This window comes from Lepus europaeus, chromosome 17, assembly GCF_033115175.1.
Source record: "Lepus europaeus isolate LE1 chromosome 17, mLepTim1.pri, whole genome shotgun sequence".
NCBI classification, from domain to species: Eukaryota; Metazoa; Chordata; class Mammalia; order Lagomorpha; family Leporidae; genus Lepus; species Lepus europaeus.
The window spans coordinates 58,073,459-58,097,346 of record NC_084843.1 but is presented as its reverse complement, the minus strand read 5'-3'; the positions used below and the strand labels follow the sequence as shown (position 1 = coordinate 58,097,346).

General features: G+C 45.0%; 1 protein-coding gene across 5 annotated transcripts in view; it reads left to right on the top strand.

Moving 5' to 3' along the window:
- Window positions 1-5: 5 nt before the first annotated feature.
- DNA2 (DNA replication helicase/nuclease 2) overlaps window positions 6-23,888 on the top strand; it is a 57,848-nt gene continuing 33,965 nt past the window's right edge. For 3 of the 5 annotated variants that reach the window (XM_062214758.1, XM_062214757.1, XM_062214760.1), the window contains exons 1-6: window positions 6-160; window positions 1,726-1,908; window positions 5,018-5,201; window positions 8,038-8,183; window positions 16,991-17,116; window positions 20,663-20,882. In XM_062214758.1, coding sequence (XP_062070742.1) covers window positions 87-160; window positions 1,726-1,908; window positions 5,018-5,201; window positions 8,038-8,183; window positions 16,991-17,116; window positions 20,663-20,882 — 933 coding nt within the window. In that variant the 5' untranslated portion in view covers window positions 6-86. Of the gene's footprint in view, window positions 161-374; window positions 515-1,725; window positions 1,909-5,017; window positions 5,202-8,037; window positions 8,184-9,707; window positions 10,079-16,990; window positions 17,117-20,662; window positions 20,883-23,888 lie in introns of those variants that run through there. The other 2 variants (XM_062214759.1, XM_062214762.1) reach the window with 2 other exon arrangements.

Below are 23,888 nucleotides of genomic sequence, written 5' to 3'. Positions count from 1 at the left end.
GCGTTTCGGCGGTTTTTGTGTTGTTGCTCGTCGTCCCCCACTCTGCCGAGGTTCCCCGGTGACAGTGTGTGGTCTCCGCGCCCGGGATGGAGCCGCTGGACGACCTGGAGCTGCTCATGGAGAAGACCTTCGGGGAGGAGGCCGCGCGGCCGCCGGAGCTGTGAGCTGAGGCGCGGGGAGGCTGTGGGAGCGCAGCGGGAGATTTGAAAGGCGGCAGCGGGAGAGGCCGCCGCGGCCCGGCCCGCCGCTGAGGCTTCCCCTTGATTTCGCCTCTTTGCCGAATGTGGGGAGTCCCGGCCTCCTGCAGGAGCGTCTTCGTACGTCGACGGCTGCTTGGTTGTGAGACTAGCCTCAGGGAGAGCGCCGAGCCCTGGGCTTAGCCGCAGTGGCGGGTGTCGGTGCCAGGCTCAGCAGTGCCGAGGGGCGTTTGCGCTTGCGGTTCTCCGTCAGCACCTGTTGCAGAGACCCTTAAGGCGTCGCAGCCAGCCCTGGGCAGTTCATGGGCTGCAGCCAGGTGGGGTAGCCGAGTGCGGCGTTCACAGAGCCCTGGAGCCTTCCCTGAGCGAGCTGGGTGGCCCGTAGCGTTGCAGGAAGGCTGTTCGACTTAGGCCTTGGGGGAGATAATGGCTCTGGCCTCTCATTTGGCCCCACACCGATTAACGCCTGCTGCGGTCGAACAGAGAGGACTTCAGAAGGACTTACTAGGAACAGCGCGGGTTTCTACGGGAGAGATTCTTTTGTAGAGGTTCAGGCGGCTTGGACAAGTGCGTAAAAGGATTACCAAATTCACTTGCCCTTGATCAGTAAAACATCTGGTTATTCTATGAACGAGCGAGCTAGTCTCGACGGGTGTGACAAGCTTGCTTTCCGTACCACGCAGGGACTAGCCCCAGGTTTATAAAAGTATTCTCTACCCTAAGTTCTAGGTCGGGCTAGACGATTTCTAAGCAATGTCATTCTATGTCTCAGGATTTCCAGCAAACACACCTGCCATCCTTACCTCTCATCTGTAAGTCACCCGAACGCCTCAAAGCGCAGAAAAGAATAGTGTACAAAACGTCTTTTACTTCTGCTTTTGGAAGGGCTTGCACCAGTGGTAGTCGTTGTTTAATATTTTCCATATTTTTTAGGCTACTTATTTATTTTGAGAGGTGGGGTTACAGACAGGTAGAGGGAGAAACAGAGGAAAAAATCTTCCATCCACTAGATCACTCCCCAAATGGCTGCAATGGCTGGAGCTGAACCGACCCTAAGGCAGGAGCCAGGAGCCTCTTCCGGATCTCCCATGCAGGTGGAGGGGCCCAAGCACTTGGGTCATCTGCTGCTGCTTTCCAGGCCATCAGCAGGGAGCTGGATAGGAAGTGGAGCAGCCGGGACTGGAACTGGCGCCCATATGGGATGCCGGCACTGAGGCAGATGCTTAACCTACTACGCCACAGCACTGCCCCCCTCCCCATTTGTTTTTAATCCTGCCAGTGATAGATGGTCCACAAAACTCATAGAGGTTAAATTGGAAAGGCTCTTAGCATAAGCTTGTTTTAAAAATGGCATTGCATCTGGGAAGTTTTTATAACAGGAGGAGTTCTTTGCTGTCTTAATTTTACCTGGAGATCTTTGTGGAGAAGCAAACCTAGAAAACTAGACAGCTGCTTTACAGGTGAAACTGGTCGAGTGGCTTGTTATTTCATGTTTGTGCTAAAATTGTTTTGTATGTATATGCTTTAGATTTCAGAACAAGGTGGAAGCTTCCTTCCCAAAAACAGTCTTGAGCCGAGGAATGGATAACCGATACCTGGTGTTAGCAGTCACTGATGTACAGGATGAAGAAGGCAGCCAGGAAAAGCACTTAATCATCACTGCTTCCCAGTCGCTGGAAGACAAAGAGCAGTGCATCCTTAGGAATGGCTGGTAATTTTTGTGTGACTTTGAGCACTGAATTGGCAATCTTCAGGGTAGCATCTTAAAACCCATCACATGGCTTGTGTGGATGTTGCTATAATTTAATGGTTTAAAAAAGGGATAAATTGGCCGGCGCCGTGGCTCAGTAGGCTAATCCTCTGCCTTGCGGCGCCGGCACACCGGGTTCTAGTCCCGGTCGGGGCACCGATCCTGTCCCGGTTGCCCCTCTTCCAGGCCAGCTCTCTGCTGTGGCCAGGGAGTGCAGTGGAGGATGGCCCAAGTGCTTGGGCCCTGCACCCCATGGGAGACCAGGAGAAGCACCTGGCTCCTGCCATCGGATCAGCGCGGTGCGCCGGCCGCAGTGCGCTACCGCGGCGGCCATTGGAGGGTGAACCAACGGCAAAAGGAAGACCTTTCTCTCTGTCTCTCTCTCACTGTCCACTCTGCCTGTCAAAAATAAAAAAAAAAAAAATTTAAAAAAGAAAAAAGGGATAAATTAAAATAGTTATTTGTTTGACAGAGAACTTGCATGTACTGGGTCACTCCCCAAATGCCCGCTCATCTGAGACTGGGCCAGGCTGAAGGCAGGAAGCTAGGAGCACAATCCAGATCTCCCATGTGGGTGGCAGGAATCCGATCGCTTGTGCCCTTACCACTGCCTCCCAGGGTCTACATTAGCCAGAAGCTGGAGCTAGGAGTCAAATGGTGGTACTCTGATGTGGAACATGGACGTCTTAACACTAAGTCAAATGTCTAATTCATTAGATTTAGTAGATTTGAACCTGGCTTAATTCTACATGAAAATTGTATCTATTACCCCAACATCTGTAGACTCTTAATTCAAAAATTTATTATTATTATTATTATTATTGGGAAATCAAGCGAAGGTTGAGTATCTCTTATCCAAAACACTTGGGACCAGAAGTATTTCAGATTTTGATTTTCTCAGATTTAGAATAATTTCACATACATAATGAGATCTTGAGGGTTTGACTCAAGTCTAAACACAAAATCCACTTAGGTTTCACATACACACGATATACCCATAGCCTGAAGGTAATCTTTTTTGTTTTTTATTTAAAGATGTATTTTATTTATTTGAGCGAAAGAGTTATAGACAGAGCGAGGGAGAGACACAGAAAGGTCTTCCATCCCTGCTTCACTTCCCAAATGGCCCTTGCGGCTGTGGCCGAGCCGATCTGAAGCCAGGAACCAGGAGTTTCTTCTGGGTCTCCCATGTGGGTACTGGGGCCTAAGCACTTGGGCCATCTTCCACTGCTTTCCCAGGCCCTCAGCAGGGAGCTGTTTCAGAAGTGGAGCAGCTGGAACTCAAACCATAGCCACATGGAATGCCAGGCAGAGGTCTAACCCTGTACATCACAGTACCGGCCCCTGAGGTTATCTATCTTTCTTTTCCTTTTCTTTTCTTTTCTTTCCTTTTCTTTTCTTTCCTTTTCTCTTTTCTTCTCTTCTCTTCTCTTCTCTTCTCTTTTCTATTTTTCCTTTTGATTTTATTTGTTTGAGAGGTATAGACAGGGAGAGTTAGAGAGAAAGGTCTTCCATCTGCTGGTTCAGTCCCCAGACAGCCACAATGGCTGGAGCTGAGCCATTCTGAAGCCAGGAGCCAGGAGCTTCTTCCAGGCCTCACTTGTGGGTGCAGGGACCCAAGGACTTGGGCTATCTTCCACTGCTTTCCCAGGCCACAAGCTGAAAGCCAGTTTGGAAGAGGAGCAGCCGGGACATGAACCAGCTCCTATATGGGATGCTGGCACTCTAGGTGGGGGCTTAACCTACTACACCACAGTGCCAGCCCTTGAAGGTAATCTTTTTTTTTTTTAACTTTTATTTAATGAATATAAATTTCCAATGTACAGCTTATGGATTACAATGTCTCCCCCCCCCCCCCCATAACTTCCCTGCCACCTGCAACCCTCCCCTTTCCCGCTCCCTCTCCCCTTCCATTCACATCAAGATTCATTTTCAATTCTCTTTATATACAGAAGATCAGTTTAGTATATATTAAGTAAAGATTTCAACAGTTTGCACCCACATAGAAACACAAAGTGAAAAATACTGTTTGAGTACTAGTTATAGCGTTAAATCACAATGTACAGCACATTAAGGACAGAGATCCTATATGAGGAGTAAGTGCACAGTGACTCCTGTTGTTGACTTAACAAATTGACACTCTTGTTTATGGCATCAGTAATCACCCTAGGCTCTTGTCATGAGTTGCCAAGGCTATGGAAGCCTTTTGAGTTCACCGACTCTGATCATATTTAGACAAGGTCGTAGTCAAAGTGGAAGTTCTCTCCTCCTTGAAGGTAATCTTATACAGTATTTTTAGTGCACATGGGTTTGACTGTGACCTGGCATACAGTCAGGTGTGGAAATTTTCATTTATGATTTCATGTTGATACTCAAAATATATTAAATTTTGAGTATTCAGATTAGGGATTCTCAATCTGTCTTCAGGGGCGGTGACTGCTTCCTGTTTCCAGTACATTCTGTTTTAAGGCTGTTAGTTCTCAGTAACAGCATAACTAATTGTGATGTAGGTGCAGTCTCAAACCTTAGATGTCTCTACTCAAGGTGTGGTGCATGGGAGGTGGGGGGAAGATGCAGAGAAGGTGGAGGCCTAACTTTGTCTTTGCTTTGGCTTTGAGTGAGATTGAACTAAATAAAAGTGATGTTGTTCTTGCTGCACTTGGTTTGGCTTTATACCTCAGAATAAGTGGAAGCTATAGGACTTAAGAATGACAAAATTAATGATTAAAACAACCCACTTCCTAACTATCTATCTATATGTTACACTAGCATAGATTTGATTGCTTTTGGAATAGACATTACTAGCACTAAGTGAGTTGCCTCTTTGGTACTTAGGCAGAATTCTTGCATATTCTGCAGGGTGCTTCACCAGGTAAAAAGGGATAGTGCGACTAGGAGTTGACTCAGAAGACTGCATCTTGGTATTTCAGTTTTTAACAAGACCTAGAACCTTAGGAATACTTATTATTTCTTCAGATAAAACATTCCTTAGTTTTCAAAGCCTTCTTACTATGTTTTAATGTAGGCGCTTAAACTATGTGTTTATCCTGTCATTTTGTTTAATTTGCAGGTGTTCTGTTCCAGTACAGCCAGGGGATATCATTCATTTGGAGGGGGACTGTACTTCCGATACTTGGATAATAGATGAAGATTTTGGATATTTGATTCTGTATCCAGACATGCTGATTTCCGGCACAAGCATCGCCAGTAGTATTCGATGTATGAGAAGAGCTGTCTTGAGTGAAACTTTTAGGGTGAATAACATTTGTTTTAATATTTATTTCATTGTACTTGTTTATTTTCCTAAATATCCCCTTCATTTATTTGAAAGGCAGTGACATAGAGAGAACTCTTCCATCCACTGGGTCACTCCCCAAATGGCAGCAATGGTCAGTGCTGGGCCAGGCAGAAACTAGGAGCCTAGAACTCCATCCGGGTCTCCTACCTGGGTGGCAGTGACCCCAACATTTGAGCCATCTTCTGCTGTTTTTCCAGCTGCAGTAGCAGGGAGCTGGATTGGAAGCGGAGCATCTGAGAATCCAACAAGTGCCCAAATGGGATACCACAATGCTGGCCCCTAAAGATTTACTTTATTTATTTGAAAGGGAGAGTGATAGAAGGGGTGGGAGAGACAGAGATTGATCTTCCATCTGCTGGTTCACTCCCCAGATGCCAACAATAGGCAGGGCTGGGCCAGGTTGAAGCCAGGAGCTGGGAACTCTATCTCAGTCTCCCACCTGGGTGGCAGGGACCCAAGCACTTGGGCTAACTTTTGCTGCTTTCCCAGGTACATTAGAAGGGTGCTGGATTGGAAGTGGAGCAGCCAGGACTGTAACCAGTGCTCTAATATGGACAGCTGGTATTGCAGATAGCAGCTTAACCCACTGTGCCACAACACCAGCCCCAGGGTGAACAGTATAAACAGTGAAGTTCTCAAAGGATCTTAGAGTTTACAGAGCACTTTTGCATTTGTTATCTCATTTGATCTTCCCAGCAGTCCTGCAAGGTAGCTGCATTTTGCAGAGGAGGAAATGAACTCAGAGAGGTTAGGTGACTTGCCTGGGGTCACAGAACTAGTAAAGGGCAGTGCTGAGACTCAAGGCCGGATGTCTGACTCCTCTGAATCTTCTTCAGCACTTAATAGTTAATTTTGTTGGTAAGAAAATTAACAAGTGATAAGATTTTTTTTTTAAAATATTTATTTATTTATTTGAAAGAGTTGCACAGAGGAGAGAGAGAGAGAAGTCTTCTTTCCGATGGTTCACTCCCCAGTTGGCCACAGTGGCCGGAGCTGCGCTGATCCAAAGCCAGGAGCCAGGAGCTTCTTCCGGGTCCCCCACACAGGTGCAGGGGCCCAAGGACCTGGGCCATTTTCTACTGCCTTCCCAGGCCATAGCAGAGAGCTGGATCGGAAACGGAGTAGCCGGGTTTCGAACTGGCGCCCATATGGGATGCTGGCATTTCAGGCCAGGGCTTTAACCCGCTGCGCCATAGCACCAGCCCTGATAAGATTTTAAATTTAATATACTTAGGCATTCCCAAACTTAACTTCATGTGATTGCCAAAAAACTAAAAATCTGAAAGTCTCTTTAAAAAAATTAAGGAATATTTCAAACATCTGTAAAAGTATGATTACAATAAACTCTCATAATAAACCTACCCTTAATCACTAACATTCTATTGTTCCTAAACATATATATTTTTAAATTTATTTATACTCAGTAAAATTACCAGTAATTTCTTACATTAATCAATTATCCAGTTTATTTTGATAATGTTCAAAGAAATTTTTTATTTTTTTGCATTTTATTTGAAAGGCAGAAAACTTGGAGAGTCAAAGGGAGATCTTTTATGTACTAGCTGATTCTGCAGATACCCACAACAGCCAGGGCTGGGCTGGGCTGCATTTAAGAGCCTGGAATTCATCTATGTCTCCCTTATGAATAGCAGGAGCCCAAGCACTTGGTCCATCATCTGCTGCCTCCCAGGCACATTAATAGGAAGCTGGATCAGAAGTGGAATAGCAAGAACTGAAACCTGTACTGTGAGATGGCATATGGGCATCCCAAGTGGCAACTTAAAACCCATTGTGTCACACCAGCTGCTTCAACTGTGCCTTTATTGACTTTTCTATTTGAGTAAATTATAAAGTCAAATTAGAGAAGAATTCTTTGAAAACATTGAATATATTTGAACTTTTTAATATTTTAATTTTTTCCAAGTGGAAATTATTAATTTAAAAAATAACTCATTCATAAAATAATACAGCTTGTAAAAATAATTCAGGGGTGGGCATTTGGCTTGGTGGTTAACACACTGCTTCCTACATCCCCTATCAGAATCACCTACATCCCCTATCAGAGTGCCTGGATTATTGTCCTGGCTCTGCTCCCAATTCTAGCTTCCTTCTTACGTACACCCTGGGAGGCAGCAGATGATGGCTCATGTACTTGGGTCCTTGCTACCCTTGTGGGAGCCTAGATTGAGTGTTGGGCTCCTGGCTTCAGTTTGGCTCATCCCTAGCTGTTAGAGATATTTGGATAATCCGACGGATAGAAGGTCTCTCTATCTCTGTCCCACTGCTTTTCAAATAAGTAAAAATAAATGAGAAAATTTTTTTTAAAGATTTATTTATTTGAAAGGCAGAGTTACAGAGAGGCAGAGGCAGGGTGAGAGAGATCTTCCATCTGCTGGTCCACTCCCCAAATGGCTGCAATGGTTGGAGCTAGGCCAATCTGAAGCCAGGAGCCTGGAGCTTCTTCCAGGTCTCCCGTGTGGGTGAAGGGGTCCAAGGACTTGTGCCATCTTCTGCTTTCCCAGGCTGTAACAGAGAGCTGGATTGGAAATGGAGCAGGCAGCCTTAGTTACTACACTGCAGCGCTGGCCCCAATAAATAAGAATTTTTAAATTCTGAATAGAGGAAAGTGGAAGCTACCTATAATCTCATATACCAGAAAAAACATTGTTTAATATATTTGTATTTTTCTATTCAGTGTACTTTGGGCATAATAGTTAAACAGATTAGGCAGTAAATATATGCTCCTGCGTGTTAACATGCTGTGAAATAAAATGTATGATTTGTTTTCTTAGAGCTCAGATTCAACGACCCGCCAAATGCTAATTGGTACAGTTCTCCATGAAGTATTTCAAAAAGCAATAAGTGATAGCTTTGCCTCAGAAAAGCTCCAAGAGCTTGCTTCTCAAACTGTTCAAGAAATAAGACATTTGAAGGAAATGTAAGTAGTTATGAGAAGAACTGCAGGTACAGTTTTGTCACTTCTTTCTTGGTAGCTATATGGTTTTATTTTGTTTTTGAAAATTTATTTACTTTGATAAGCAGTTAGAGAAGTTTTCTATCCACTGGAGCTGGGCCAATCCGAAACCAAGAGCCAGGAGATTCTTACTGGCCTCCCACCTGGGTGCCGGGGCCCAAGGATTTGGGCCATCCTTTGCTGCTTTCCCAGGCACATTAGCAGAGAACTGGATTAGCCTCTGGGATATGAACTGGTGCCCATATGGGATGCCAGCACTGGAGGCGAGGAGCTTAACCTGCTGTGCCATGTACTAGCCTCTGTATGGTTTTTAGAATTAGACTACACTGTATATATTGATGTGGTCTAGATTGTGGATTGTAGAGTTGCAGTACCCCATTGCAGCATTGTGAAGATTCTGAAATTGTAGAACACCAAGTCTTTAGCTAAAATGCTGAAATTATCTGTATGTATACAACAGATTCCTTAGCTGCTCTCAGAGATGTGCAAAAAATCTTTTTGCACTAGTTCTAGAAACTGTGACATACTAAAAATTGTGTGGGTGTAGGAGTCAGATGGAATGAATTTGAAAATACAGCTTTGCCAGTTTGATGACTAAACAAGTTACCTAAAAATTATGAAGAACAGGATAGGCATTTGGGCATAGTGAGTTAAGTTGCCACTGGGGATGGCTGTATCCCACATCAGAGTGCCTAGTCGTGTTTTGGCTACTCTGCTTCCTATTTAGCTTCCTGCTCATGCACAGCATTGTGACAGCAGATTATGGCGGACTTGGGGTCTTTTCACCTTCCCACTCAGATTGAATTACAGGCTCCTGGAGCCAGGAATCAAACCCAGGCACTCTGATGTGTATGAAGGTGCCCTAACTGCTAGGCTAAATGCCTGCTTCTTTCTTTTTAGGGTTCTTTTTTTTTTTTTTTTTTTTAAGATTTTATTTATTTATTTGAGACAGACAGAGAGAAAGGTCTTCCTTTGATCACTCCCCAAATGACAGCAACGGCTGGAGCTTTGCCAATCTGAAGCCAGGGGCCAGGTGCTTCTTCCCAGTCTCCCATGAGGGTGCAGAGGCCCAAGCACTTGGGCCATCTTTTACTCTTTTTCTAGGCCATGGCAGAGAGCTGGATTGGAAGAGGAGCAGCTGGGACTAGAACTGGAGCCCATATGGGATGCCAGTGCTGCAGGTGGAGGATTAACCTACTGCGCCAGTCACTGGCCCCTCTGTTTAGTTTTTTTCTTCATACACTTATTTATTTTATTTGAAAGCTGCAGAGAGAGAGATCTTCCATCAGTTGGTTCATGCCCCAAATGCCTATAACAGCCAGTGCTGTGCCAGGCTGAAACCAGGAGCACAGAATTTAATGTGTTTCCCATGTGGGGGAAGGGATGTGCATTAGCAGGAAGCTACAGTGGAGAGCAGAGCTGGGACTCAAGCCCAGGTACTGTGATATTGGATGCAGGTGTCCCAAGTGACAGCTGCTCTGCCAAATACCTACCCCCTTCTATTTCTTTTTTGGCTCCTATGCAGTCTGTCTTTTTTCCACATAAATGTTTTTATTAATGGTGACTTTGACTCCCAAGCTAGTTGACATGAAGCTACATTTTCCAGAATATAATTCTATGGATAACTCTCTGTGTGTTTATGTGTATGTGTGTGTCAGTTTCATTTTTATTTGAAAAGCAGAGAGAGAAAGAGAAAGATATTCCTTGTGCTGGTCATGCCAAATGTCTGCTATAGCCTGAGCTAGGCTAGGAAGAATCCAGGAGCTAAGAATTCAGTCTGGGTTTCCTGGATCACATTAGCAGGAAGCTGGAACTGGAAGCAGATCTTGGACTTGAACCCAGGCACTCTAATATGAAATGTGAGTGTCTTAAGTGGTATCTTAACCATTGTATCAAATGCCACCTTAGTTAACACTTTAAATATATGTATATTTAAATTATATATGTATTCAATATTAATTAATATATTTAAAGATTTATTTTGAAAGAGTTACACAGACAGAAGGAGAGGCAGAGACAGAGAGAGGTCTTCCATCTGCTGGTTCACTGCTCAAGCGGCCGCAATGGCTAGAACTGTGCTGATCTGAAGCCAGGAGCCAGGAGCTTCTTCCAGGTCTTCCACATGGGTACAGGGGCCCAAGGACTTGGGCCATCTTCTGCTACTTTCCCAGGCCATAGCAGAGAGCTGGATTGGAAGAGGAGCAGCTGGGTCTCAAACCAGCACCCATATGAGATGCTGGCAACGCAGGGCTTTTCCCGCTACCGCACAGCACCGGCCCCCTGGCTTTGCTTTCTATTCCAGTTAAGTCATTAAAGGAAAATATGTGTTTTGTAATTATGAAATATTCTATCGTAATTCTCCCCATCCAAGGTCACATCTTATGCAAGAGAGTGCTTCTTTAAAATGAACAAATCCTGTGGTGGGTGTTAGGATGTTGCTTGAGATACCCACATCCCATATCAGAGTGCATGGTTTCACATCCCAGCTCCGTCTCCAATTCCAGCTTCCTGGTGGTGCACCCTGTCAGAGGCAGCAGTGATAACTCAAGTGTTTGGGCCCCTGCCGTCTACATGGGATCCTGGTAGAGTGTTAGGCTCCTGACTTCAGCCTGGCTCAGCCCCAGCTCTTGTGGGCATTTGGAGAATAAATGAGTGGGTTAAAGATCTTTCTTTCTGGCCAGCGCCGTGGCTTAACAGGCTAATCCTCTGCCTTCCAGCGCCGGCACACCGGGTTCTAGTCCCGGTTGGGGTGCCGGATTCTGTCCTGGTTGCCCCTCTTCCAGGCCAGCTCTCTGCTATGGCCCGGGAAGGCAGTGGAGGATGGCCCAAGTGCTTGGGCCCTGCACCCCATGGGAGACCAGGAGAAGCACCTGGCTCCTGCCTTCGGATCAGCGCAGTGCGCCAGCCGCAGTGGCCATTAGAGGGTGAACCAACGGAAAAGGAAGACCTTTTGCTCTGTCTCTCTCACTGTCCACTCTGCCTGTCCAAAAAAAAAAAAAAAAAAAAAAAAATCTTTCTTTCTGTCTCTGTCTCTGTCCAATTCTTAAAATAAATAAAAATGAAAACTCCCTCAATCCATCAACCTTTTCCCCTTGGTACAGGGAAAGATCTGTTCCTGTGCTACTCTTTCGTGTGGATAGACTAGCCTTGAAAATCCTACCTTAAATTCCTCAAGAATCTCAGCAAAAACCAGGCTGTTATGAGACATTTGTTGAGACTGTGCTAAAAGTAGTAATGGAGACTTTGAATGCCAGAGCTTTTAAGTAACTAGTATGGACTGTTTTGGAAAACTAAGAGGCTTGGTATGTAAAAAAACCAAAACTCTAAAAGAATCTAAGCAGATCATGACAGTGAAGAAAGGCTCCTGGGGGCTGGCATTGTGGCGCAGCAAGGTTTTTTTTTGTTTTGTTTTGTTTTTGACAGGCAGGTTAGAGAGAGGGAGAGACAGAAAGAGAGAGAAAGGTCTTCCTTTTTCCGTTGGTTCACCCCTCAAGTGGCCACCACAGCTGGTGTGTTACGGCTGGTGCGCTGCGCCAATCCAAAGCCAGGAGCCAGGTGCTTCCTCCTGGTTTTCCATGCAGGTGCGGGGCCCAAGGACCTGGGCCATCCTCCACTGCCTTCCCGGGCCACAGCAGAGAGCTGGACTGGAAGAGGAGCAACCGAGACAGAATCCGGCGCCCGGACTAGGACTAGAACCCAGGGTGCCGGCGCTGCAGGCGGAGGATTAGCATGGTGAGCCGTAGCGCCGGCCGGCGCAGCAAGTTAAGCTGCCACTGCAACACTGGCATCCATATGGGCATGGGTTCGAGTTCCAGCTGCTCCACATCTTCCAATTCAGCTCCCTGGTAATGCATCTGAGGAAGCAGCAGAAGGTAGGCCAAGTGCTTGGGCTTTTGTACCTACATCGGGAGGCCTGGATAGAGTTCCAGCCTCCTGGCTTCAGTCTGGCCCAGCTCCAGCTGTCGATGTACATAAAGGGAGTGAACCAGTGGATGGAAATAAATATATATATATGTGTGTGTTTGTGTATATATATTTATATATTTTTTAAAGCTCCTGGTTCTTGGAGAAAGTAATTTAGGAAAAAGATTATCCAATTGTGCTTGATTTTTAAAATTGTTCTTTAGAATCTCTAAATGGGTTATGGGGGAGGCATTATGGTGCATTGGGTTAAGAATCTTCTTGGAATGCTTGTAACCTGTATTAGAGTGCTGATTCATGTTTTGGCTTCTTAGCTTCCAATCCTTTTTCCTGCTTATGCATACTGGCAGGCAGTATGCATGGCTTAAGTGCTTAGATTCCTGCTTCTCACGTGAGAGACCAGGGTGGAGTTCTGAACTTATGGCTTCTGCCTGTTGTGGGCATTTGGGGAGTGAAATAGAAGATGGAAGATTGCTCTCTGTCTCTCTGTATTGATCTACCTTTCAAATAAACATTAAATATAAATATGTTATAAATTCATGTATACCATGTTATAATAATGCAAGAGGGTATATACAGTGAAAAATAAATCTGTTGTGGTGTGGTGGGTTAGGCTGCTGCCCATTACGCTGGTATTCCATGTGAGTACCTGTTCACTTTCTGACTGCTCTGTTTCCAATCCTTCTCCCTGCTGGGGAGGCAATGGAGAATGGCCCAAGTACTTAGGCCCCTGCCACTCATATGGGAGACCCAGATGGAGTTCTGGCTCATGGCTTCAGCTTGCCCCAGCCCCTGCTGCTGGAGCCATTTGGAGAGTGAACCAGCAGATGGAAGATCTCTGTTTTCTTCTCTGTAGCTGTCTTTCAAATACATAAATAACTCTTTAAAATAAAAAGATTAAACTTTGGAGGCAGGGGTTTGGCCTAGTGGTTAAGATGTCCATTTTGCTCATTGGAGTACCTGACTTCAGTTACTGGCTCTTTGTCCTGACAGTGCAGACCCTGAGAGGCAATGATGTTGGGTCCCTGGCACTTGCATGGGAGGACTAGATTAGAGTTCCTGGTTCTGTGCTTTGGCTCCAATTCAGCCCTGGCTTGTTCTGGGCATTTTGGAATGAAATCAGCAGAGGGGAGCTCTTGTTTTGTCTGTCTCATCAAATGAGAATTTTAAAAAATGAAAGAAAAAATATTTTATAAATTTGGAGATAATTTCAAATTTAGAGAAGAGTTATAAGAGTGGTACAAGGGGCCAGTGCTGTGGCACAGCGAATTAAAGCCCTGACCTGAGGTGCCCGGCATCCCATATGGGCGCCGGTTCTAGTCCAGCTGCCCCTCTTCCAGGCCAGCTCTCTGCTGTGGCCCGGGAGGGCAGTGGAGGATGGCTCAAGTGCTTGGGCCCCTGCACCCACATGAGAGACCCAGAAGCAGCTCCTGGGTCTTGGCTTTGGATTTGCTCAGCTCCAGCTCTTGCGGCCATCTTGGGGGTGAACCAGCGGATGGAAGATCTCTCTTACTGTCTCTACCTCTATCTGTAACTCTGTATTTCAAATAAATAAATCTTTAAAATAAAAAAAAAAAAAAAGAGTGGTACAAAGAGCATTCGTATACCCTTCACCCAGACTCACCAGTTAGCATATCTCCTCCTTTGCTCTGTTATTGGTGTTTTCTCCCTCTCCTTCCTTCTCCTTCCCCTCCTCTCTCTAGATTTTTTTCCAATCCACCTGAGAGTAAATTGTATACATGATGGTCTCTTACCTCCAAGCGTGTGGTTGCCAAGAGGCAGAATTTTCTCTTAGTGAACTGCATATAACATTGATAGAATACTTTTCTCTGATAAACTTTGCACATTTCAGTTTTGTCAGTTGTCCACTGATGTCCTCTCTAGAATTCTTTTCTTTCAGAGTAGGATCAGCCCTATGCCTTTTTTTTTTTTGGACAGGTAGAGTGGATAGTGAGAGAGAGAGAGAGACAGAGAGAAAGGTCTTCCTTTTTGCCGTTGGTTCACCCTCCAATGGCCGCTGCGGCTGGCACTTCGCGCTGATCCGAAGTCAGGTGCTTCTCCTGGTTTCCCATGTGGGTGCAGGGCCCAAGGACTTGAGCCATCCTCCACTGCCTTCCGGGGGCATAGCAGAGAGCTGGCCTGGAAGAGGGGCAACCGGGATAGAATCCGACGCCCCAACTGGGACTAGAACCCCGTGTGCCGGCGCGGCAAGGCGGAGGATTAGCCTGTTAAGCCACGGCGCCGGCCATGCCCTATGCCTTTAAAATCTTGATCCATCTAGAGCCAAATTGCTGCAGTCATTGTCGCAGTTCCCATTTCTGCCAGTCGCATGCGGGTCCCTGTTTCCCACTGCGATCCCTTAGTCGTCCCGTGTTAGGACTTCAGAGAGCCTTTTGCGAGGATAGCTTCCCCTTGGGCAGCTGCATTGTGTTGCTGTGGGTTTTGGCTATTAGCAGTAGCTACCCCGAGCTTGCTGTTGTGCTTGAGACACAATTTGGGAGCGCTGCGGTTGCCAGTGTCGTCCTCCCTGCTGACCTGGCTCACTCGGAGGCCTGCACAGCTCTGTTCTCTCCTGTTCCGGAAAGCCAGAGGCAGCAGAAATCTCGGAAAGTGAGAGCTTATTAATGTGGTGTTGAAAGCATTGTGAAGTTACCATGCAGTACATTTGTAGTAGCCTAACATTGCCATGTTTATGAATGTGTTTAGGATGGAGCTGTTGTGAGCATGTTAGAAAAATGACAAATTATTTTTGAAATACTCATTGGAGAGTTTGGCAGTACTGAAGGAAGTGAACTCAGATCTTCAGGGAGAGAGGAATGGCAGGAACTTGTTCCAACATGGTTTAGAAGGGAGCATGGAATAAGAAGTTAGGTTCCACAGGTAAAGCTATATGTCCTTTTTTTTTTTTTGACAGGCAGAGTGGATAGTGAGAGAGAGAGACAGAGAGAAAGGTCTTCCTTTTTGCCATTGGTTCACCCTCCAATGGCCGCTGCAGCCAGCGCACCACGCTGCCCCGAAGCCAGGAGCCAGGTGCTTCTCCTGGTCTCCCATGTGGGTGCAGGGCCCAAGGACTTGGGCCATCCTCCACTGCCTTCCTTGGGCCATAGCAGAGAGCTGGCCTGGAAGAGGGGCAACCGGGATAGAATCCGGTGCCTCAACCGGGACTAGAACCCGGTGTGCCGGCGCTGCAAGGCAGAGGATTAGCCTGTTAAGCCACGGCGCCAGCCAGTGTCCTTTTGAAGTTAGAAGTAATCTAACCTGTGGGCTTCAGTTCCCTTGGCTATAAAGTGGCAATGACAATGCCAATGCCTGTCTCATAGAATTATGGTGAGGTATGAAGGTGTGTGTTCGCGGGAACCCCCTAGAGTCCTGCCTGGCCTCTAAGTCAGCATGTTATAAGTATTCCTCATTACCTTCCTCTTCATACCCTGAAGCATTCTTACCATAAGCTCAGTACCTTGCGTTCATTGAAAACTGACTCTGAGAGGTGGTTATTTTTCTCTGCCATACAGATGAGGAAACAGATCTGATGGACAGTCAACACATAGGGTTACTGCAGAGTTAGCACTCACAGCCAAGTATGGTCTGACACACACACTGATGGGCTTCTCATCTCCTAGAGAAGTTATAAAGGTTGGAAAGCTTAAAGTAGGGGCCATCCTGGGAGTGTGAGTCTACTCATATAAGTAGGTCTCCAGACATTTAAATTTTCTTTTATTTACTTGCAAGGTGAGGGTGGCGGATAGGTCACAGGTAGGCAGAGAAAAGTCCTGTCCACTGACTTACTCTCCAGATGCCCACACCAGCTGGGGCTGGGCCAGACCAATCCGTATCTCCCATGTGGGAGGTAGGGACCCAACTACTTTAGCTGTCACCTTTTGCCACCCAGGGTGCATATTGCAGGAATTTGGAGTCGGGAACCGAGCCAGAACTCAAACCCAGGCACTCCGATATGGGATGTAGGCGTCCTAAGGAGCATATTTTTTCTTTAGTTTTTTTAAAGATTCAAAGATTTATTTTATTTTTTTTATTTGAAAGGCAGACTTATATATAGAGAGAGAGTTCTGTCTGCTGGTTCACTCTCCAAATACCACAATAGCCAGGGCAGTACCAGACCAGTGATTGGAGCCTGGAACTCCATCTGGGACTCTCATGTGGGTTCAGGGGCCCAAGTACTTGGGCTATCTTCTGTTGCTTTCCCAAGTGCATTAGCGGAGAGCTGGGTTAGAAATGGAGCAGTCTGGACTCAAACTGGTGCTCTGATGTAGGACACCAGCCTTGAAGGCATTGGCTTAATCTGCTGTGCCACAATGCTGGGCCTCCAACTGGCATCTTTTTTTTAAAAAAAAATTTATTTATTTATTTATTTGAGAAGCAGTTATAGAGAGAGAGAGCTTCCATCCACTGGTTCACTTCTCAAATGGCCGCAAGGGCCAGAGCTGGGCAGATCAAAAACCAGGAGCCAGGAACCAGGAGCTTCTTCCAGGTCTCCAGGTAGGTGCAGGGGTCTAAGCACTTGGGCCATCTTCAGCTGCTTTCCCAGGCCATCAGCAGAGAGTTGGATCAGAAGTAGAGCAACCGGGACTGAACCAGCATCCATTTGGGATGCTGGCTCTATAAGGAAGGCTTTACCTACTGAGACACAGTGTCAGCCCCCCAGGTGGCATCTTCATCACTAAGTCAAATGCCTGTCCCAATTTCCTTCCTTTTAAAAACTGTGGTACTCCCATTCTGTATCTGTGCTACATTTTGCTTATCCATTTGTTATCCAGTGGACACTTGAGTTTCTTGCTTGGACCTTGTCCTTCTCTCATGTGTACATTCTCATGTTTAATATCTACTTTTGGCAGGTACCGCTTAAATCTCAGTCAAGATGAAGTAAAACAAGAAGTAGAGGAGTATCTTCCTTCATTTTCTAAGTGGGCTGGAGACTTCATGCATCAGAACACGGACTTCCCTCAGATGCAGCTCTCTCTGTAAGAAATGTATTTGCTTTATTTATTGTTCATAGGATCCCATCTTGTATGTTGAATCAAAGCTTTTTAAAGATTGAGCTATTACGATTGGCCTTTTTTTGTTTATTTTTAAATTATGGTCCTGACAATTGAATAGAAATTTCATTTTCATTATAATAAAGCCACCTAACTTTTCTATGTAGACATTTTTTAAAATAATTAGTTTATAAATATTTTTTGGGGGCCTACTCTGTTAGTATTATATAGCTTGTGTTGTATATTTAAATACTGTGTTGGCCATTTAATGCCATTTGTCATTTTGCTTATTTTTCAAGTTTTTTTTTTTTTTTTAATTTGTTTAAAGTTTTATTTATTTGAAAGGCAAATTTTGGGGAAGGGGGCAGTGGTCGAGTTTCTGTCTATTGGTTCACTCTCCAAATGTCCACAACAGCATGGGCTGGGCCAGGCTGAGGCTAGGAGCCAGGAACTCTATCCGGTCTCCCTCATGGGTGACAGGAACTCAAGTACTTGAACCATCATCTGCTGCCTCCCAGGCACATTAGTAAGAAAGAAGCTGTATCAGAAGCACAGAGTAGCTGAGATTTGAACCAGTGCTCTCTTATGAGATGTAGGTGTCTCAAGTGGTGCCTTACCCCTTATGCCACAGCGCTGGCCCCTCTACTTTATATATATATATATATATATATATATATATATATATATTTTTTTTTTTTTTTTTTTTTTTTTTTTTTTGACAGGCAGAGTGGACAGTGAGAGAGACAGAGAGAAAGGTCTTCTTTTGCCGTTGGTTCACCCTCCAATGGCCGCTGCAGCCAGCGCACCACGCTGCCCCGAAGCCAGGAGCCATGTGCTTCCTCCTGGTCTCCCATGGGGTGCAAGGCCCAAGCACTTGGGCCATCCTCCACTGCACTCCCGGGCCATAGCAGAAGCTGGCCTGGAAGAGGGTCAACCGGGACAGAATCTGGTGCCCCGACCGGGACTAGAACCTGGTGTGCCGGCGCCGCTAGGTGGAGGATTAGCCTGTTGAGCCACGGCGCTGGCCTCTACTTTATATTTTTAAGAATTTGGCCACTTTAGATATCCCATATAAGTGGGATCATACAGTAGTTGTCTTCTTGTGGCTGGTTTATTTCACTTAGCATAGTATTTTCTTTTTTTATTTTACAACATTTAAATTTTTTCTCTGCCATAAAAATCATACCATTTTTTATTTTCAACAGTTGATTGATTTTGGGTACGTATTTAGTCCAGTGTTTAAGATGTTGGAATATCTGGGATTAAAAACCAGCTCTGTTTCCTGACTTCCTGAGAGGCAGCAATAATTCAAATAATTGGGTCCCTGATCTCACAAGGTAGACCTGGCTTGTGTCACTGACCTCCCTAGGCTTGGAATCAGCCCAGCCCTTGAAAATTAGTGCATTTGGAGTGTGAAACAGTGATCAGGAGCTCTGTGTCTGTCTACATATACAAACTGGTTGTTTCTTCACAAACTCACCCTAGTAGAAGTTTCTTTGTTTTAATCAAAAGTTACAGAATGTTTTATTAATAATGTTTACATTGATTACATGTTGAGATAATAATTCTTGGTCATTTTATATTAAATAAAGTACATTCTTAAAAGTAATTCACGGGGCTGGCGCTGTGGCATAGTGTGTAAAGCCACCGTCTGCAGTGCCAGCATCCCATACGGGTGCCGGTTTGAGTCCCAGCTGCTCCACTTCTGATCCAGCTCTCTGCTGTGGCCTGGGCAAGCAGTAGAAGATGGCCCAGATGTTTGGGCCGCTACACCTGAGTAGGGGGACCCGGAAGAAGCTCCTGGCTTCTGGCTTCAGTTGGGTGCAGCTCTGGCTGCTGCGGCCATTGGGGAGTGAACCAGCCAATGGAAGACTCTCTCTCTCTCTGCCTCTGCCTCTCTGTAACTCTGCCATTCAAAGAAATAAGTAAATCTTTATTTATTTATTTATTTACTTTATTATTATTATTATTATTATTTTTTAATTTTTGATAGGCAGAGTGGACAGTGAGAGAGAGACAGAAAGGTCTTCCTTTTTGCCGTTGGTTCACCCTCCAATGGCCGCTGCGGCCGGCGTACCGCGTTGATCCGATGGCAGCAGCCAGGTGCTTCTCCTGGTCTCCCATGGGGTGCAGGGCCCAAGCACTTGGGCCATCCTCCACTGCACTCCCTGGCCACAGCAGAGAGCTGGCCTGGAAGAGGGGCAACCGGGATAGAATCCGGCGCCCCAGCCGGGACTAGAACCCGGTGTGCCGGCGCCGCAAGGTGGAGGATTAGCCTGTTAAGCCACAGCGCTGGCCAGTAAATCTTAATCATGTATAAGGATTAATTTTGTTGTTGTTAAAGATTTATTTGTTTGAAAAGCAGACTGAGAGAGGGCAAGAGAGCATGTGCATGCACGAGAAGGATATCTCTTCTGTCTGCTGGTTGACTCCCAAGTGGCTTCAATGGCCAGGCTTGTGCCTGCCTGAATTCAGGAGCCAGGAAGTGCATCTGAGTTTCCTACATGGGTGATAGGGGCTCAAGTATTTGGGCCATCATCTGCTGCCTTCCATTCACATTACCAGGACAGTGGCTCAGAAGCCGAGTAGCAGGACTTGAACTGGCACTATGATATGGGATGTGGGTATCCCAAACAACCACTTGAGCTGCTGCACCGAAAGACCTGCCTCTGTATAATAATTTTCATCGTTGTTTCCATCTGTTCCAGTTCTCTCAACACTTATTATATTCCCTTTTTTCTCCTTTCTTTGCTCTTGCCTAGTTAAGATATTAACATCTGAACCTCTTTTATAATTAAAAAACAATATTGAGTGCTTAATTTTAGATGTTGATAGAGGCCAAGATGGATTCACTTAATGATTAAGTAAAGAACATAATGGGGATGTGTAGGTGTGGTCACGAGGTCCTTTGAAGATTGTTCTGTGTGGATTGTGGGTGAAAAGTTAGATGAACAAGCCCAGTGCTTCATAGATGGTGGGCTGAGCACATGTGCTTACAGCGTCTAATAAGGTATTACATGAAGGAACACATCCCTTGCTGTGTAGGTGCAACACATTCAAGCCATTACATATTAATTTGTGTAATAATTGTCAGAATACTCAAATTGATAATTGTGCCTCCAGCTGTCCACATAGTAATCTTGGCTTCAGGAAAGGTCTTGAGAAGATTGTAGTGGGAATGAACTGAAAAGCACAGATGATAAATATTAGCAAAGATTAAATTACATGAGAGCCTATAGACACTTAAACTTGAGTGCACATCAGAATTGCTTAGGGGGTTTGTGAAGTAGATTGCTGGGCTTCATCCTTGCAGATTCTGCTTGAATCAGTCTGGAGAGGGAGCCTTTGAATTTACGTTTATATCAGGTTGCCAGGTGATGCTGATGTTACTGGTCCAGGGACTATACTTTGAGAATCATTGCAGTAAAACTTTCTAATCCCCACATTTTTTGTGTGAGGTAGTCAGTCAAGACCAGCAAATGTGTAATGAGCCAAATATTCTAATTGAGTATTTTGTGTTTTCTTTTTTAGGCCAAGTGATGGCAGTAATAATAATTCAACATGTCACATTGAAGTAATCAATTCATTGGATATTGAAGAAAGCATTTGGTCCCCTAGGTTCGGACTAAAGGGCAAAATAGATGTTACAGTTGGTGTGAAAATACATCGAGGTCATAAGACAAAATACAAGATAATGCCCTTGGAACTAAAAACTGGCAAAGAATCAAATTCTGTTGAACACCGTAGTCAGGTATACATTTTAAGAAAATAGTTACAATGGAGGTGTTTTGTTTTGTTTTTATTTTGAGAGAGTGAGAGCAAGTGAGCTAGCCAACTCCTGTCTGCTGGTTCACTCCCCAGAGCAACAGCAGGGGTAGGGCTGGGCTGGGCTGGGTCAAACCTGGGAGCTGGGGACTCAGTCCAGATCTCCCAAATAGGTGGCAGGGAACCAAGCCCTTGAGCCGTCACTGTCATTCCAGAGTCTGCAATTAGCATGATGCTGGATTCAGGAGCCAGAGCTGGGTAATGAACCCTGGCCCTGCAGTGTGGGATGCAGAATCCTAACTGACATCTTCAACTGCTAGGCCAAATGCTCATTCTGAAGATGTTTTTTATATGTAACATTTACTTAGGATACTTACGGATTCATTGGTGTAAGTCCATTCTTTTATTTCTAACATATTGATTTTTTAATCTGAGATAAAACAGGACTGCCTCTTATTATAATAAGTTGAAGTTTAAAAAATCATCTATTAAATAAATATTCATCTTGGATAAACATAACAGTCTTCTCTTTCAAACTTATTTGAAATTTAGGGGTAGGTATTTGGCACAGTGGTTAGGATGCTGCTTGGGATGCTTGTATCCCATTTCGAAGTCCTGGTTTGAGTCCCAGCTACTCCATTCTGACCCAGCTCCCTGCTAATGGAGTCAGTAGATGATAGCTGTAATAGTTGGTTACATGCCTCCCACATGGGAGACCTGAATTGAGTTTTAGGCCCTTGGCTTTGGCTTGGCCCTGCCTTGGCTATTGAAGACTTTTTTTTTTTTTTTTTTTTTTTGACAGGCAGAGTGGACAGTGAGAGAGAGACAGAGAGAAAGATCTTCCTTTTGCCGTTGGTTCACCCTCCAATGGCCGCCGCGGTAGGCGTGCTGCAGCCGGCGCACCGCGCTGATCCGATGGCAGGAGCCAGGTGCTTCTCCTGGTCTCCCATGGGGTGCAGGGCCCAAGCACTTGGGCCATCCTCCACTGCACTCCCTGGCCACAGCAGAGAGCTGGCCTGGAAGAGGGGCAACTGGGACAGGATCGGTGCCCCAACCGGGACTAGAACCCGGTGTGCCGGCGCCGCAGGGCGGAGGATTAGCCTAGTGAGCCGCGGCGCCGGCCATGAAGACTTTTTTGAAGTAAACCAGTAGATGAAGATCTCTCTTCTCTCTGTCTTTTTGCCTTTCAAATAAACTGAAAATAAAATAAGATTACAAAATAATTTTGAAATTTATATGATAGTAACTTAACAGATCAAAGTAATTAATTAACACAGAGTTGCTTTTTGTTTTCTAATTATTTCTGTCCACTCCATCCATATCTTCAGTGGCAATATGTGATCTGTTTTCACAGGAACTGAAATCTGTGAAGAGAAAACTGAAAGTAGTAGTATTTTATTTTTATGATATACTAAGGGAGTATATGATGTAACAGCATAGCATTTGTGATAAAACATAAATGTATTCTTGCCTTTGAAATTTTGCCTGTTATTTGAGCAGATTTTATGTAAAATAAGGTTCAGATTTAAAGTATTGAATTGGATAATCAATGGTAAAAAAAGATTTGCTAAATCTTTCTTGCCATTCTTAATTGTATACCAAACATTAATGGTTCTCATGAAAGCTTTGAAGTTTGAGAAAGAAAAGTAAGATAGCCTTCTTTTCTTAACTATTGCTGGGTTATAGAGACACTTGAACTTTTCACTTTAGTAATACACAAATGGCTGAAATTACAAAGTAATTATTTGGCTAGATTAAAGCCCTCTTCAAGAAGGAAAATTGTATCAAGATAGAAGAAAAGATGTTTATGAGATTGAAAATTTTACTTGACTTTATTTTAATCACAAGTTTGGTGTCACTTTAGAATGCTACTTGGAGGGAAATATAAAAGCATTTCAAGGTATAAGGTGATTTGGGTTTGTGAATCCTTTTTCATTTAGTTTACTGTTCTAATTTTTGCTATACCATCAAGGCAATGAATATTACTGCATTAAATTTTGTTCAGTAGGGATATCTTTTTTTTTTTAAGATTTATTTATTTATTCAAAAGTCAGAGTTACACAGAGAGAGCAGAGGCAGAGAGAGAGAAAGAGAAAGAAAAGTCTTCTATCCGCTGGTTCACTCTCCAATTGGCTGCAACAGCTGGAGCTGTGCCGATCCGGAGCCAGGAGCCAGGAGCTTCTTCTGAGTCTACCATGTGGGTGCAGGGGCCCAAGCACTTGCGCCATCTTCTACTGCTTTCCCAGGCCATAGCAGAGAGCTGGATAGGAAGTGGAGCAGCCAGGATTAGAACTGGTGCCTATATGGGATGCCAGCACTGCAGGTGACTGCTTACCTTCTATGCCACAGTGCCGGCCCCTTCTTCAGTTGGAACTTGTCTTCCCCAGAAGAGAAGCTACAAAAGGAACTTTACAGAAAAAAAAAATAGTAATTCTTATATTGGGGAAAATGAAAAATTTTCTGGAGCAAGGTTCAAACAGAAATGTTGGGTTTGGGGGCCAGCCTTGTATAATGGGTTAAGCTGCTACCTGTAATGCTGGCATCCCACATGGCTACTGGTCAAGTCCCAGCTGCTCCACTTCCCATGCTGCTACCTGCTAGTGCACCTGGGAAAGCAGCAGAGGATGGACTGGGTGCTTGGGCCCCTGCACCCACATGGGAGACCAGGATGAAGCTCCTCAAATTGGCATCTGGCATAATAGTTAAAAAACTTGTTAAGATGCAGGTCCCACATTTTTGTGCTTGGGTTCAGTTCTTGGCTCTGGCTCCTGATTTCCAGCTTCTCAGCAAAACAGACCCTGGAAAGCAGCAGGTGTTGGCTTAAGTAATTGAGTCCCTGCCACCTGCACAGGATACCTGTATTGAGTTCCAAGCTTCTGACTTCAGCCCCAGCCGAGCCCCAGCCTTTCTGGACACTTGAGGAATGAACCACTGGATGGAAACTCTCTTTTTCTCTGCTTCAAATAAATAAGTGAGTAAATAAGTAAATTTA